The sequence below is a fragment of the Molothrus ater genome, chromosome 2, assembly GCF_012460135.2.
Source record: "Molothrus ater isolate BHLD 08-10-18 breed brown headed cowbird chromosome 2, BPBGC_Mater_1.1, whole genome shotgun sequence".
NCBI lineage: Eukaryota > Metazoa > Chordata > Aves > Passeriformes > Icteridae > Molothrus > Molothrus ater.
In genome coordinates this window covers 86,415,878-86,429,582 of record NC_050479.2, presented here as the reverse complement: position 1 = coordinate 86,429,582, position 13,705 = coordinate 86,415,878, and the positions used below count along the sequence as shown (strand labels likewise).

Sequence of the window (13,705 nt, the reverse complement as noted above, 5' to 3'; positions counted from 1 at the left end):
GTCCCCAGGCTCGAGCGTGGTGTGTGGGCCTTCTGCAGGGAAGCGTGGTAGCCCCGCTCTGCACTTCAGGGCAGACCTTACTGCAGCTTCTCAGTACTTGAGAGTGGCTTATAAGAAAGATGGGGACAAACTTTTTAGCAGGGCCTGTTGAGACAGGACAAGGAGTAGTGGTTTTAAACTGATTTAGACTACCTATAAGGAACAAATTTTTTACAAAGAGGCTGGTCAGACACCGGCTTAGCTTGCCCAGAGAGGTGATCGATGTCCCAGCCCCAGGAAACATTCAAGATCAGGTTGGACTGGGCTCTGAACAACCTGATCCAGTTGATGATGTCCCCACTTACTGCAGGGACTTGTACTAGATGGCCTTTAAAAGATTCCTTCTAAACCAGACCATTTTGGGTCTCTGTGTTTCTCCCCTGTCTGTGTAATACCAAGCAACTCCTTTATTGTAATCCTCATATGCCCCCAAGGGCAGAAAGGGCAGCTGTGGCCCTCAGATGAAATAACGAAAGAGCAGGATCACAAGGAGCGGATCTTACAGACACCCCCAGCAGCGGACACATGCCCACTGCTGGGAGCTTTCCCGGTGCAGTGAAACAGGAGCTGGGCCCGCTCCTCTGCCGTCCCTGTATGCGCCCAGCCATGCTGAGGGGCGCTGGTGGCTCCTGCCCTTGCTGCTGTCAGCTTGCCTCCCTCTAGCGCTCATCCCAACACCCTGCACCGCCAGCTTCAGGCGATTAGGCCTTTTCCTTGGGTCTCATCCTGGCCCGTTTGTGCCAGGTTACTTGGAGGTATTTGGTGCTGCCTGGGCTGGGTGGGAATAGCAGGAGGTGCTTATGGTTTCTATCCCTGTGGTGGGGCCTTAGGCAACATAATCTAGTGGGTGGGGTCTCTGCCTAGAGTGCAGGGTTTGGAACTAGATGATCTTTAGAGTCCCTTCCAACCCAAACCCTTCCATGAATCTATGGGTAGAGGTAAAACAAGTCCTCGTATGCAAAGTCGGGGGGGGGGGGGGGTGGGGCATATTATTCTGGGTACAACCAACCTGAAAAACTGGGAGGTGCGGAGGAAGAATAATAATCTGCTTTTCCTTTTTCCTCTTCAGCTTAAACGTAATAGCAAAGGGGAAAAGGTTCTCTCAGCTCTTTGTCTGTCCCATCTGCTCCCAGCCTCCAGCTGGATGTGAACTTACAAACTGGATTGAGCAGGAGAAAAAGCATTTTTAAAAAAGCAGTGTGTTACCTGAAGCTTGCTCAACACCCTCTTGTTATTTAAGTGCTTTCTTGTCCAGGCTCTAAGTGGGAGTGGGAAGCAGGGAGGGCAGCCTGACAGGAGCCAGGCAGAGAAAAGTCAATGGTCTTCATGCATGGTTGGAGGGATGAGCTTACCTCCCAGCTGCCTCCTACCCAAGTTTCTACATCCATGGTGTCTATGCACAATCCACCATCCTGGTTTTGGTGGCAAAATGAGTATTTAATCCTTCTGGCCCAGCTACAAAGCTTTTGGCTCACCGAAATTTTTTTATCTGTTGTGCTAGGATCTGGAAGAGCAGATCCCTCACTCTTTGTAAAACAGTCATGGCGTAGAGGCATCTGAAAGAGGAGACTTAGAAGGGCAGTAATGGTGTGAAACGATACCATTATCAACAGGGATAATTATGACAAAGCTGCACTGGTGCTGGGACAGAATAGGGAGTAGGTCTTGTGATGCTGCCCATGTCCTGGTGAGAGCAGAAGGCAGGGCAGGGCTCTTCTGCCACCAGCCTGATGAGCGAGGCCAGCAGAAAGCTGCAGGTCAGGTTTACATGGAGTCTGAGGAAGAGAGGGAGTGACTTTCCTTTGCCAAGAAGCCCTGGTTTCCCCATCTGCTCACTGAGCCAGTGTGTCTGTTTTTCTCCTGTCCCACAGGAAATCTGCAATGATCCACGTCTCTTTGTGGATGGGATCAGCTCCCATGACTTGCACCAGGGCCAGGTTGGGAACTGCTGGTTTGTGGCTGCCTGCTCCTCCCTGGCATCCCGGGAGTCTCTGTGGCAGAAGGTAAGTGATTCCCCATGCCAGGGGAGAGCCTGTCAACACCTTGGCTTCGCGTTGTGTTTGTCCAAGTCAAAAACTGGTTCTCAGAGATGCCTCATGTCCTGAAAAGCTGATAATGTGCAAAAATCTCCCTTAAAAGACTGGCTTGCAAAGTCCAGTTTCTCCTTAACCAAGGGGATCAAATCCCATCCTGTTTTTCAGATCCCAAATTTCACCCTTTGAATACCAAAACAATCCAAAAATTAAGAATAAGAACAAAAATTCAGGATGATTGAATTGCTCAGCTGCAGCATTAGGCCCTGTTTCCCTTGTTCCCATGGTGTCCCCTCTCTTTGACTGTTTACTGTGTTCCACCTTGGCAGTGAGACACCTCATGCTGGGGCAGGAAGGTTGATTTCAGGCTGTTAACATCTCTCCCAAGTCACTGCTTGCCCAAAGCATCCATCCCTGGCCTGTCCCATGGCTGCATGGACCAAGTGTGGGGTCCAAAGGGAATGTACTGTGTGCCAGAAGGCCACCAAGGAGCTGCAGCAGGGCGAGGGGCTGCAGGCCTGGGGAGCAAGCAGAGAGGTACAGGGGGAGGGAGGTGCTCAGTGCCACATCCTTGGACAGTCTGTGCCCATCTCCACCATGGCCTCAGCTGTGCAAGATGTCAGCCCTGTGAAAGCCAAGGTAGAGGGGACTTCAGCCTCTGGTGCAGGTGTGCATGATCATAGGGCAAGAGACCAGCAAGCTGCAAGCAGCTTTTCCCAGATTTTACTGTAAAAGGCAGCCAGCCAGTGTGTGCAGGCTGCACCACCCGTCCTTCACCCAGTCTCCTACAGCCTTCCTCCACCCCACACCTTTACATCTGCCCTAGGTATTGTGGTTCTTCCAGTCTCTGCTTCCTGTGGTGAGCATGACTACCAGGCTCAAGGATTTCTTGCAGCATCCCCATTTTTTGTTAAAATCGAGGATTTTCTTTATATGGGAACAGGATAGCTGTTGTTGCCTTCTAGATAAGCAGTATGACTTCCTGCCATGGTGGCTGTGGTGGCTCTATCACAAGGATGATGCACAGGGTTGATTAGCTTGTTCCTCACCATCAACATCCCCCAAGGGTGAGTGGGCAAGTTGTCATCCTTCCTCAACATTCACTTCCAGCTCTGCCCTGGGAAATGCCAACCAAACAGAGGCTGGGTCCCTTTGGACTCTTCATTATTTCAGTTTGCTGGGCATTGCTTTTCCTCCCTTGGCAATTTGGCTGTGGATGTTTGTGACTTCTCATTTTCCATTGCTTTAACTCTCAGAGGCTTTTTTTTTACCTGCCCTCTCTTTTCTTTCAGAAAGGTTTGATTTCTAGAATTATAAAGCTTGGAAGAGACCCTAATGACTGTTTAGTTCCAGCTCCCCTGCCACAGGCAGGGACACTTTTCACTAGACCAGGCTGCTCAAAGCCCCATTCAACCTGACCTTGAACACTTCCGGGGATGGGGCATCCACAAATTCTCTGAGCCTCTTGTGTCAGTGTCTCACCATGCTCACAGTAAAGAATTTCTTATTTGCTGAAGATCTCAGAGACAGAAATAATGGGCCCCTGGGTCCTAAGTGTGATTACACATGCAATGTTATCACATGTTGTGATAACATTGCTGGACACCAAAATGTCTCTATTTGGGGTCTGGCAAGAACTGAGAGATGCTGATGCAGGGTTTAGTATCTCTGAAATATCAGCCCAGGAATCTTGGCCCAGATCACACATGGCTACTAGAAAATGTGTTCCTGGTTTACACCAGGATGTAACATAGGCTCTGCGTGTCCTTTGCTCCATTTCACACAGTGAAATTGTCTCTCTTAAGTGTGGGGAGGGAGAATACCTTCAAGGAAATCAGGCAGGCCAGCACATCCCTGTGGATCCTAGGAGGTTATTTTATTCAAACATTTTCTTCCACCTTGCTTTCTCCATGCCCCTGCTTCCCATTATGCCTGCATGGTGAGAATCACTGAGTGGGAATGGAATTTAGGTGCTGGAATTTAGTTGAGAGCTGTTTTCTAAATTCCTGAGTCTTGGATGACCCTACATGGGTCTAGGTGTGATCTGGCTCTGTAACACCCTTTCTATGATCCTTCAGATATGTCTAGCTTTTATGAAAAGAAATGGAGACATTAAAATGGGGGTCAAAACCATGCCAGGATGCTGGTGCTGATTTCCTGCTGCAGGAGCAGTGTGGTGTCTGGTTCTTGCCAGCTGTACCATGCAGAAAAGGGCATGATGGTCATGTTAGTTTGCTATTCATTGACTTATAGTCAATTTGTCCCTTGGGACCCTCCTGTCTTTTTCTGGATGGCACAGCCTGATGGAGGCCACCAAAATGGTCAGGAGGAAAGCGGGTCTGTACATCCAGGAGGAGAGAAGGTAAAAGGGGAGCTTATTGCTGTGTGTAGCTACTTAACCATAGAATCACAGAATGGTTTGGCTTGGAAGGAACCTTTAAAAGGTCATCTAGCTCCATCCCTCCTGCCATGGGCAGAAACACCTGCCACTGGACCTTGTTCCTCTGAGCCCCATCTCGCCTGGATAGGGGAGTGTGGACAAGATGGAGCCAGGCTCTTGCAGGGATGCACAGTCAGAGGACAAAGGACAGCAGCACAAGCTGCAGCTTATCTTCTGCATGAGCTCAGTCAGACCCTGGAACAGGGCTCACAGAGGCTGTGGGACCTCTGTCCATGGAGATACTCAAAGATGGACTGGATGAAGCCCAGAGAAACACGACTGATTTAACTCTGAAGTAAGTCTTGCTTTGAGCAGTAGCTTGGACCAGACTCCTCCAGAGTCTCATTCCAGCCTGAATTAGCCATGAACCTACAGTCAGAGAAAACCACTGCCACTCATCCCTCCCAAGGTGGCATCCCTGGCTTTGTTTTGGGCTAATGAGCCATGGTTGTCAGGGAGGTTACCGGAGAGGCTGTCATGAGACATCCCTTCCCTGTAGATTATCGTGCACAGCAGCACCAACAGCACTGACTCTGCAGATGAGTCGGGAGGGCGCTCAGGGGAAGCCCCAGAGGTGTTTTGCGTCACTGGGCCAGGTTGCCTAGCACTGCTGCGACTTTGGAGAAGGGACACCAGCTCCAGGGGCCTGTCTGATCCTTCCCCCTGCTTGTCCCGTTTGAGAGCCACACGCTGCTGAGGACAGAGCAGAGGAGCAGCCAGGGTGATGGCAGCTGGGGCAGGGACACTTGAGCTGCCCTTCACCTGCGACGAGCAGCTCACGCGGCGCATGCGGCTGCGGTTCCAGAGCCTGCAGCAAAGGAACATGAGGCCCCAGGATGGGGAGAGGCTGCTGCGCCCCAATGAGCAGATCTACCGAGTGGATTTCATCCAGCAGCACCAGCTGCGCTTCCTCCGCTGGAATGTGCAGCTGGAGAGACCCGGCAAGGTCACGGTGACGGGCACCTCCCAGCTCTGGACTCCTGACCTCACCCATCTGATGAACCGGCAGCTGCTGGAGCCGGTGGGAATCTTCTGGAAGAAGCCAGGGGCCGAGGAGGTGGAGTGCAATGAGGCAGATGCCCAGGAGTTTGGGGAGAGGATAGCAGAACTAGCCCAGATCCGCAAGGTGATGTATTTTCTCCTCACTTTTAGTGGTGGCCTCGAACCAGCTCAGCTGAAAGGCTCCATTGTTTTTAAAGCCTGATCCCTTCTTGCTCAGCTTTTCTCCTTCCAGCTATGTTTCTTTCAGTTCAGTTCTTTGTTCCATTTTTGCATCTGGGTTTTTTTTTTTTTTTTTTCTTTTTAATGAGAGCCAGCACTGTGGTAAAGCAGAGAACAGCTCAGTGCTTCTGGAGCCCCTCAGCCCTGTGAAATATTCCCCAAATGTGCTTCCTTCTGTCCAAATGATGGGGAGAAGGGGACCATGAGCTTGCTGCTGCATTTGCCTGGAGTATAAGACTGTGTGCTTGTGAATTCATCAGGGATTCACACAGGGTCTTACTGGCTTGGAAATACAAGGCTGCCCTAAGTCCTCTCACTGTAGCAACTGCACACCAAAAACCCACTGGAAAAATGAGTAATTGCCATACCAGAAACCATCAGGGACCCCTGAAGAGAGCCCCGCTTTCCAGTTTCCATCCTAGCCATTGCTTGTGATGGAGTTCCTCTCCTTGCAAGGTGCTGAGTGCTTGCAGGCTCTGGTGACTTTTGCTGCTGCTGTGGCTGCTTGGAGTCTCTGAAGACCAGTCCCATGGAGAATCCACCTTGCTGTGAAGCTGAAGTACATACCCTTGGAATCACTGTGTTCTGCAGATTGTAAACCCACTGGACTAATGGGGAGGCTGGACCAGCCTTTTCTGACCACTGCCACCATTTCTTGCTGGGAGGAGGGTGGAATTTGTTGGTCCAACGTGGGTTGGAGCAGATGTGTGTGTGTGTGTGTGTGTGTGTGTGTGTGTGTGTGTGTGGTGGGGGGGGAGAGCCAGCAGCTCAGAGCAGCCTAGGCCAGCAATGAGTCCTCTGCAGCAGAGCTAATTTGTGCTTTGTTCTCTCCTTAAAGCACCCATGAAAATATTTACTCTGAAATGTCTATAGAGAGCCATGAGGCTGCAGACCACTTTGCAAGCCACAGAGCAGGAACTGCTGCTTCTGTCCCTGAAAAGCAGTGTCTCCTGCCCTCTAAAACACAGAGGAGCAGAGGGGAGTGATACATTTATAAGTATTGGAACAGGAGAGCGTTTTTGCCCAGAGTGCCCCATGACTGCAAGTAAACTACTACATTTGGATGTTTCCTTTTCCTCCACCAAAAACGTGGAGAGTACTTCAATGAAGCTTCTTGAGACACACAGATTGAAAAGTCCCTTGAAAGAACTAAGTGTTATCACAGTTGGTCTTCTGCTCAGATTGCACTCAAATGTGTGTGAGTACTCCTCAGGGGGTGGCATGACATCCTCCCAAGATGAGTAAGGAGAGAGCAGTGATGGGAAAGCCAGGGCAAGGTGACTTTGTACCTGTGGCCTGCGGACTTAGGCAGACCAGCCCCAAAAAGAGTCCAATCTCTTCTCCAAAACCTCCAGAGATGCAGACCCTATGCCTTCCACAGCCCAACAATAGTGTATAAAATGACACAAGTTTTGCCAGGCAGAGAGGAGAAAGAAAGCAGATCAGCTACTGGCTGGAGAGATGGTGGGAGCTCTGAGTCTTGCCCAAAACCAAGGCTCAGCAACCATCAAATCCTACAGCCATGCTCTGGCCATTGCCAGACAAGTTGATGTCTTTGTTTAGACTCCAAGAAATGATGGACTTGGTGAGTAGAGAGAAAAGTGGATGCATCCCTACTTGGCCAAACACCCTCTAGGGTCCTAGCAGACTTTGCCATGGAAAACCTGTCCTTGTACATCCCAGAGCAGTTCCTGACTACAAACCACTTTGGACCAAATAACAGGAGCCACTGGCAACATCCAAAGGGGTTATTGCATGCTAAGTCTCACAGTATGCCATTGCTACATTGCTAGGGTAGAGTTCTTGCTGCAGATATCTCCCTGGGTGTTGGTGTACCACAGTACAAATAAAATAAAAGCCTAGACAATGGGTTCCCCTTAAGGACTGAGGCTGTTTGTGTCTTCTTCATGCTCCTTTTGGCAGCTGCCCTAATCCTGCACACAATAAAGCACCAAATTTCAGCTCAATATTGGTATTCTTGAGCCCCTTTTCCTGTAAAATGTAAGATGAATGTTTACTTTCTTCTCTGAAAGGCTTCATGGAGTATTGAGCAGGTTTTTTGTGGTCAAGAGGGGGTTGAAGCTGGGCGTAGAAGGGGAAATGATTCTCAGGTGGATCCTTGTTTCCTTCAGAACTGGGGAGGGAGGTGAGGGGACCATTGTGATCTCTCTCTGCTGCAGGGGAGATGAGCCTCTTTTTACCAGTCACTGAAACTATCCCTACACAGTTTCAGCATCCCATAAAGACTTTCAGATACATCACCCTGTCCCATCTCCCAGAGGATTTCATCCCAGTTTGTACCACAGCCCAGCAGATTGGTACAGCTGGGTGCCCCTCTCCTTATTCTGAACTGGCAAGTTCCCAGCAGAAGGCTTGGAGAACTTGGCATGTACCAATTTCTCCTTCTAGTCAGGGAGGTTTTTTCCCAGGGTCACAGGTTCATTTTCTCTTAATTAACCACTCTTAAGAAAATTGAAAAAAAGCCCTAAATCAGCTTAGGGAGGTGAACCTGGCATTTTTGAGCTCCCAATTAACCCATCTCTGAACCCTTTCACTGTAAATTTGTTGCACTAAATGGTGTTGCAGCTCCAGATTTTGTGAACCCCTAAGGAAAAAGCAGCACAGCTGGATGGGGGAGAAGAATGTGGTTTGCACTGCCCCAGTGTCACACAACCAAGCTGAAGGCAGGACTTCTTGGGATCCTGGGATGGGTGGTCCATGGCCATACTCTCCAGCAGGGAACACCTGTGGAGGTCAGACTCTCTCATTTCCTCCTGGGTCAGTGTACAAATACAACCAGTCCTTGCTCCTGGACCCTGCTCTGGATGAAAGCTGACCATTTTTGCTGCCTTCAGTGTTGGAGGGTGCTCCCAATGCTGTTCCCAAGGGAAGAGATGAGGAGGATGGTGGGACCTGTGTGTCCTGCCACCAGTGACAGTAGGAGCAAGTCTCAGACCCAGCCAGCTGGAAGCTGTCACTACCAGCTCTGGCAGACAAGCTGCCTCTAATCAATGCTGGGATCATTTCTAAGCCCACATTAATAGCGAGTTGATTATTACAACGGCCCTCCATGACAATTCATTAGGATGAGCTCCAGTCAGGAGGGAATCCATGGGCACTGATGGAGGGCTGGCTGACCTCTCCTGGCAGTCTCAGAGAGGACTCTGGGACACAGTTGTTAGCACTCCTATAAAACATCAAACCTTCCAAATGTGGCTCTGTTTCATGGCTTTGTCTGCTCTGCTTCTATTGATCCATATGACTAAAGAGTGGCTGTGAGCTTGCAGGGCTGATGGCATCATTAATATTTCAGTGTAGGAGCAATAAGAGCCCTGGACCAGATCATTGCTGGTAGCTAAGGAGTCAGGGGACTCTTCAGAGGGAATTCTCTGTGCACAATTCCTGCTTTGTGACAGCAGACAAAAACAACAACAACAACCAAACAACAACAACAACCAAACAACAACAACAACAACAACAACAAACAAAAAACCCAAACAAAACAAACAAACAACAACCAAAAAAAGCAGCTCTGTCAGCTGGACAAGGGTAGACAGTAAAGGTGGTTTCACCATGTCCTGTGACTTCTTGAAGAGGCTCTTTCCATGCAATGTAGTTGTGTCCTCTCCTATCCCACCCCAACATGCTCAGCTCTCCCCAGGAAAATGATTATTTGGTGTATTGGAACATAATGCATGCTTGCATGGACACCTTGGGTTTTTTTATCACTGAGCTCATGATCCTTTGGGAGCAGGTAAGTGGAGTGGCAGGGGTGTGGACAGTCAGTCAGTTCACTGCTGCTGTGTAAGTCAGTCCTTGTCAGCCATCAGCTGCAGTAACCACACGTGGCCTTCACAGCCTGCCTTGGCCATGCAGTAAAACCACATTGCCTCCAGCCTCAGCAAAAGCTAAACTGCAGTGTGGTAGTTCCTTGCCTTGTGCCTCTGTGTCCTGGTTCCAAATAAGATGCAGATCTCCCTACGTGTACCCTCTGTGCCTGGCTGTGGTCATTTCTGTCCCAGCTGTTGGGTGAATTTTCCATCCAAAGCAGAGCTGGTGGTGCCTGCAGCCATGACGGGCCATGGACTTTGGCAGTTCCCCTTTGCTTGTGCCTGTCCTGCTGGCAGTGACACAAACCTGTGCCTCCTCTGACCCCTCAGCTGCTCTAGGGCTTCTTTCAACTCAGGCCTTCTTTTCTGTCTTTCATCAAATCACCTCCCTGTGCTTGCCTGGGTGAGTTTGGTAGGTCTTGACAGGAAAGAATGGAGGCCTTGAGGGAATGGGGATCCTGCTTTTCCCACTTTTACTTAACAGAGTAGGCTCATGCAGAGTATCTGCTGCATGTATCTTTGTTGACACTAGGTAGATGAATACCATACTTGCTCTTGGACCAGTCAAATCACACAAGAATCAAGTAGGAGAATCAAAGAAGGTGCTCTTTGTTAGTGGTACCCTACTGACACTAAAAAAAACCAAAATACATGGTCATAAAAATAACCATCCCTGGTTAGACAAAGAGCTCATCTGCTCCAATAGACTGTCTACAGAAATAGATGGCAGCAGATTCCAGGATAGGGTTATAAGAAAGAGGACAAAGGTCTTTAACTCCACCTTCCAAGGGACAGTGAAGTCTAACTATTCCAGTACATGTTAATCTAGTCTGCATTGGCAGAACCAGGTCCAAAATCTGGCCCCAGCAGACTGTAAGCAAGTCCATCCCCCTCATACTCTTCCTTGTCTTTGATATTGTCTGCATTAGTGCCAGGATGAGAGTCAATCCCAGCAAAAAAGGGATAATTTGAGTATGTATGACTCTTCTTTTGCAGGTCATCCCAGACTGGAAGGAGCAGGAGTGGAACCCTGAGAAGCCCGAGAGCTACGTGGGAATCTTCCACTTCCAGTTCTGGCGTTTTGGTCAGTGGCTGGATGTGGTGATCGATGACCGCCTGCCCACACTCCACAATCAGCTCATCTACTGCCACTCCAACTCCAGGAATGAGTTCTGGTGTGCCTTGGTGGAGAAAGCTTATGCCAAGTAGGTACCCAGGCAGTTGTAGGATAAAGTGGGACCTGGGCACTCTGATTTTCCTCTCTGTTCATTCACCAGCTAGTTTGCAGCAGTGGAAACAACATCTTTCCTGTGGAAAGTAGTGCATGACTCAAACAGACAAACACTAGGGAAAAAAACCCTTGTATAACCCTAATTTACCCTCAAAGCAAAGCACTCTTCAATGTTTCTTTAAGTAAAACCTATTCTAGAGATTTCAAGTTCCTTTAACATTGGTCCTATGACAGCAAGAGTGCAGCAAGGAATGTGGGTCCTATTTTTTCACCCTAGTTTTCTGTCCTCTCCCACTTGAAGTTCAACTGCAAATCTCCATTCTTGAGGTTGCCCCAAGAATTGTCCCCAACCCCTTAAAATGTCAGGCCAGAGTTGTGCCATCCCTGCCACCTTCTTTCAGGTTGTCAGGCTGTTACGAGGCCCTGGATGGAGGCAATACAGCTGATGCCCTGGTGGATTTCACTGGTGGGGTCTCTGAGCCTATCGACCTGACCGAAGGGGACTACATCGCTGATGAAGCCAAGCGCAACCTCCTCTTTGAGCGCGTGCTGAAGGTGCACAACAGGGGAGGCCTCATCAGCTGCTCCATCAAAGTAAGCAACATTACCAGTAGGGTCACAGTGCCATGGGAATAGGTGTTTTAGGATGCAGTTGTCTTACACAGTCATAAACTTCTAAATTAGATCAGATAAATTGTGGCCAAGGGTTCCCGATTCTGGGTGATGGCAAAAGGAGTGAATCCTGAATATCAACCCTCTTTATTCTTTGTTGCTATGTCCAAGAGCCCATGTTCATCCCAGCACTCTTTAAAGGCTACGAGAGGATCCACTCCAGAGAAAGGCATTTTGGTGTCTGCATCTGGGCATCTTTACAAATGCTGGTTTCGATACCTCCCAGTATAACCAGTATATGAGCTTTATCAGTTACCAGTATGGGAGCTCAGAGACCTCATGAAGCAAATGAAGAAAAGGGGGGATGCAGCACATAAAATGGCATCTGAGATGTGCCAGCTGGCTTTCTCCCTGACTATTGATGCTCTTCTTTTTGGCTTAAAGAAATGTGCAGTGAAATCTGAGTTGCTTTCTTTCCCAGCCCCCCAGAGGTGGTCATGTCCCCCTGGTCTGAGCACTGTCTGTGTCCCCCTGCCAGGCCACGTCAGCAGCTGACATGGAGGCCCGCCTAGCCTGCGGACTGGTGAAGGGCCATGCGTACGCAGTGACGGACGTGCGGAAGGTCCGTCTGGGCCACGGCCTTCTGTCCTTCTTCAAGTCGGAGAAGCTGGACATGATCCGCATGCGCAACCCGTGGGGTGAGCGGGAGTGGAACGGCCCTTGGAGTGACACGTGAGTTGGGATGGACAGCTGGAAATTCTTCCCTATGAGGGTGGTGAGGAACTGGCACAGTTCCTCAGACAAGCTATGGATGCTCCATCCCCGGAAGTGTTCAAGATGAAGTTAGATGGGGCTTTGAGAGACCTGATCTAGTGGTAGGTTCCCCTACTCATAGCAGGGGGTTAGAATGAGATAATATTTAAGGTCCTTTCCAACTGAAACCGTTCTGTGATTCTGTGATTCCATGTTTGTTCATACTAGTGAAGGATGTGCGTAGGTCACCTTTGTGCTCCTATTCCAGCAAAACAAGCACCCAACAGAATCAGCCTCTGCCACCACCAGCTGCTGTGATGGCTGAGGATGAGATGAGGAACCAAGGGCTGGTGCAGCCAGAGCCTTTGGTCACAGTCAAATTTGTTATCTTTATGGATAGGGCTGTGATGGTACTGGCCAAATAAAACCCTGCCATACTGGATTCAACTCCACTGGTCAGGAAGGAAGTTGAAGTTCCAAGCCGTGCTGCACTTCCCCTGTGTTTGGCAGATGACCTAACCAGAGCAGCATGGGGACTGGCTTTATACAGTCCTTGTGCCTCAATTTCTTGTGTGTCCCTTATCTCTGAGTAATGATCCTGGTCTCTTCCCACAGCTCTGAGGAGTGGCAGAAAGTGAGTAAAAGTGAGAGGGAGAAGATGGGAATGACAGTGGAAGATGATGGAGAGTTCTGGTGAGTCCCTCCTGGGTTTGTGACTACAGGCCATGCTCACAGCATCTTCCCACCTCATGGAGCATGTACATCTTTTCCATGCATACAGCTAGCCAGAGAAAACAGACTTCCAAGATGTAGGATCTCTAGTGAAGCTCCCTCCTTGAGCCCATAGGTGTTAGCTTTTGATGGCCATGGCCCTGGAATTGCAAAGTGCTCTACCAGGGCACCACTCAGGGGCCAAACCATTTCACTAGGGTACTGAGAGCCTGTCCTAAATGTGCTGAACTTCACAGTCTCAACAGGAGTATTTCAGTACAACATTTACTCTTGTGTGGTGAAAGGGCCACTGTGCTACTTCTCCCACTCCAAAACACAGAGATCTGTTGTTTGAACTCAAGAAGTATTTACTTCAGGCATAGAGAAAGGTATCTCCATCTCTTTTGGAAATATCTGATGAATAGCTTTTGTTACTCATCAGCCATCAGAGACAACCCACACTCTCTAACCGGTGATCAAGAAAATCCCCACAGTGTACTTTTCCAGGGAATGAAGCAGCATAACCCAGTTCTGCCCTTTCCTGACTCAGGATGACCTTTGAAGATTTCTGCAAATACTTCACGGACATCATCAAGTGCCGTCTGATCAACACCTCCTACCTGAGCATCCACAAGACCTGGGAGGAGGCAGTGCTACACGGAGCATGGACCAGAAGCAGTGACCCCTTGAAAAACCGCTCCGGAGGCTGCATCAACCACAAGGACACTTTTCTGCAGAACCCCCAAGTGAGTAATGGGGCAGAGGGCCTTCTGGAGCCTTCACGTGTGCTTCCAAGTGTTTAACTCTCCTACAGGGACTTAGAAGGCCAAAACTC

General features: G+C 49.4%; 2 protein-coding genes across 2 annotated transcripts in view; both read left to right on the top strand.

Annotated features, from left to right (window-relative positions):
- CAPN5 (calpain 5) overlaps positions 1–13,705 on the top strand; it is a 52,455-nt gene that overhangs the window by 29,840 nt on the left and 8,910 nt on the right. Inside the window, exons 3-8 of the mRNA XM_036391982.1 lie at positions 1,911–2,042; positions 10,560–10,768; positions 11,196–11,388; positions 11,945–12,138; positions 12,775–12,852; positions 13,421–13,616. Coding sequence (XP_036247875.1) covers positions 1,911–2,042; positions 10,560–10,768; positions 11,196–11,388; positions 11,945–12,138; positions 12,775–12,852; positions 13,421–13,616 — 1,002 coding nt within the window. The remainder of the gene's footprint in view (positions 1–1,910; positions 2,043–10,559; positions 10,769–11,195; positions 11,389–11,944; positions 12,139–12,774; positions 12,853–13,420; positions 13,617–13,705) is intronic.
- Positions 5,237–5,716, top strand: OMP (olfactory marker protein). The gene has a single exon (XM_036391995.1). The coding sequence runs from the start codon at positions 5,237–5,239 to the stop codon at positions 5,714–5,716; it is 480 nt and encodes a 159-aa protein (XP_036247888.1).

What these genes read in the sequence shown, in the direction of transcription:
- OMP (XM_036391995.1), top strand. Translation starts at nt 5,237, where the DNA reads ATGGCAGCTGGGGCAGGGACACTTGAGCTGCCCTTCACCTGCGACGAG.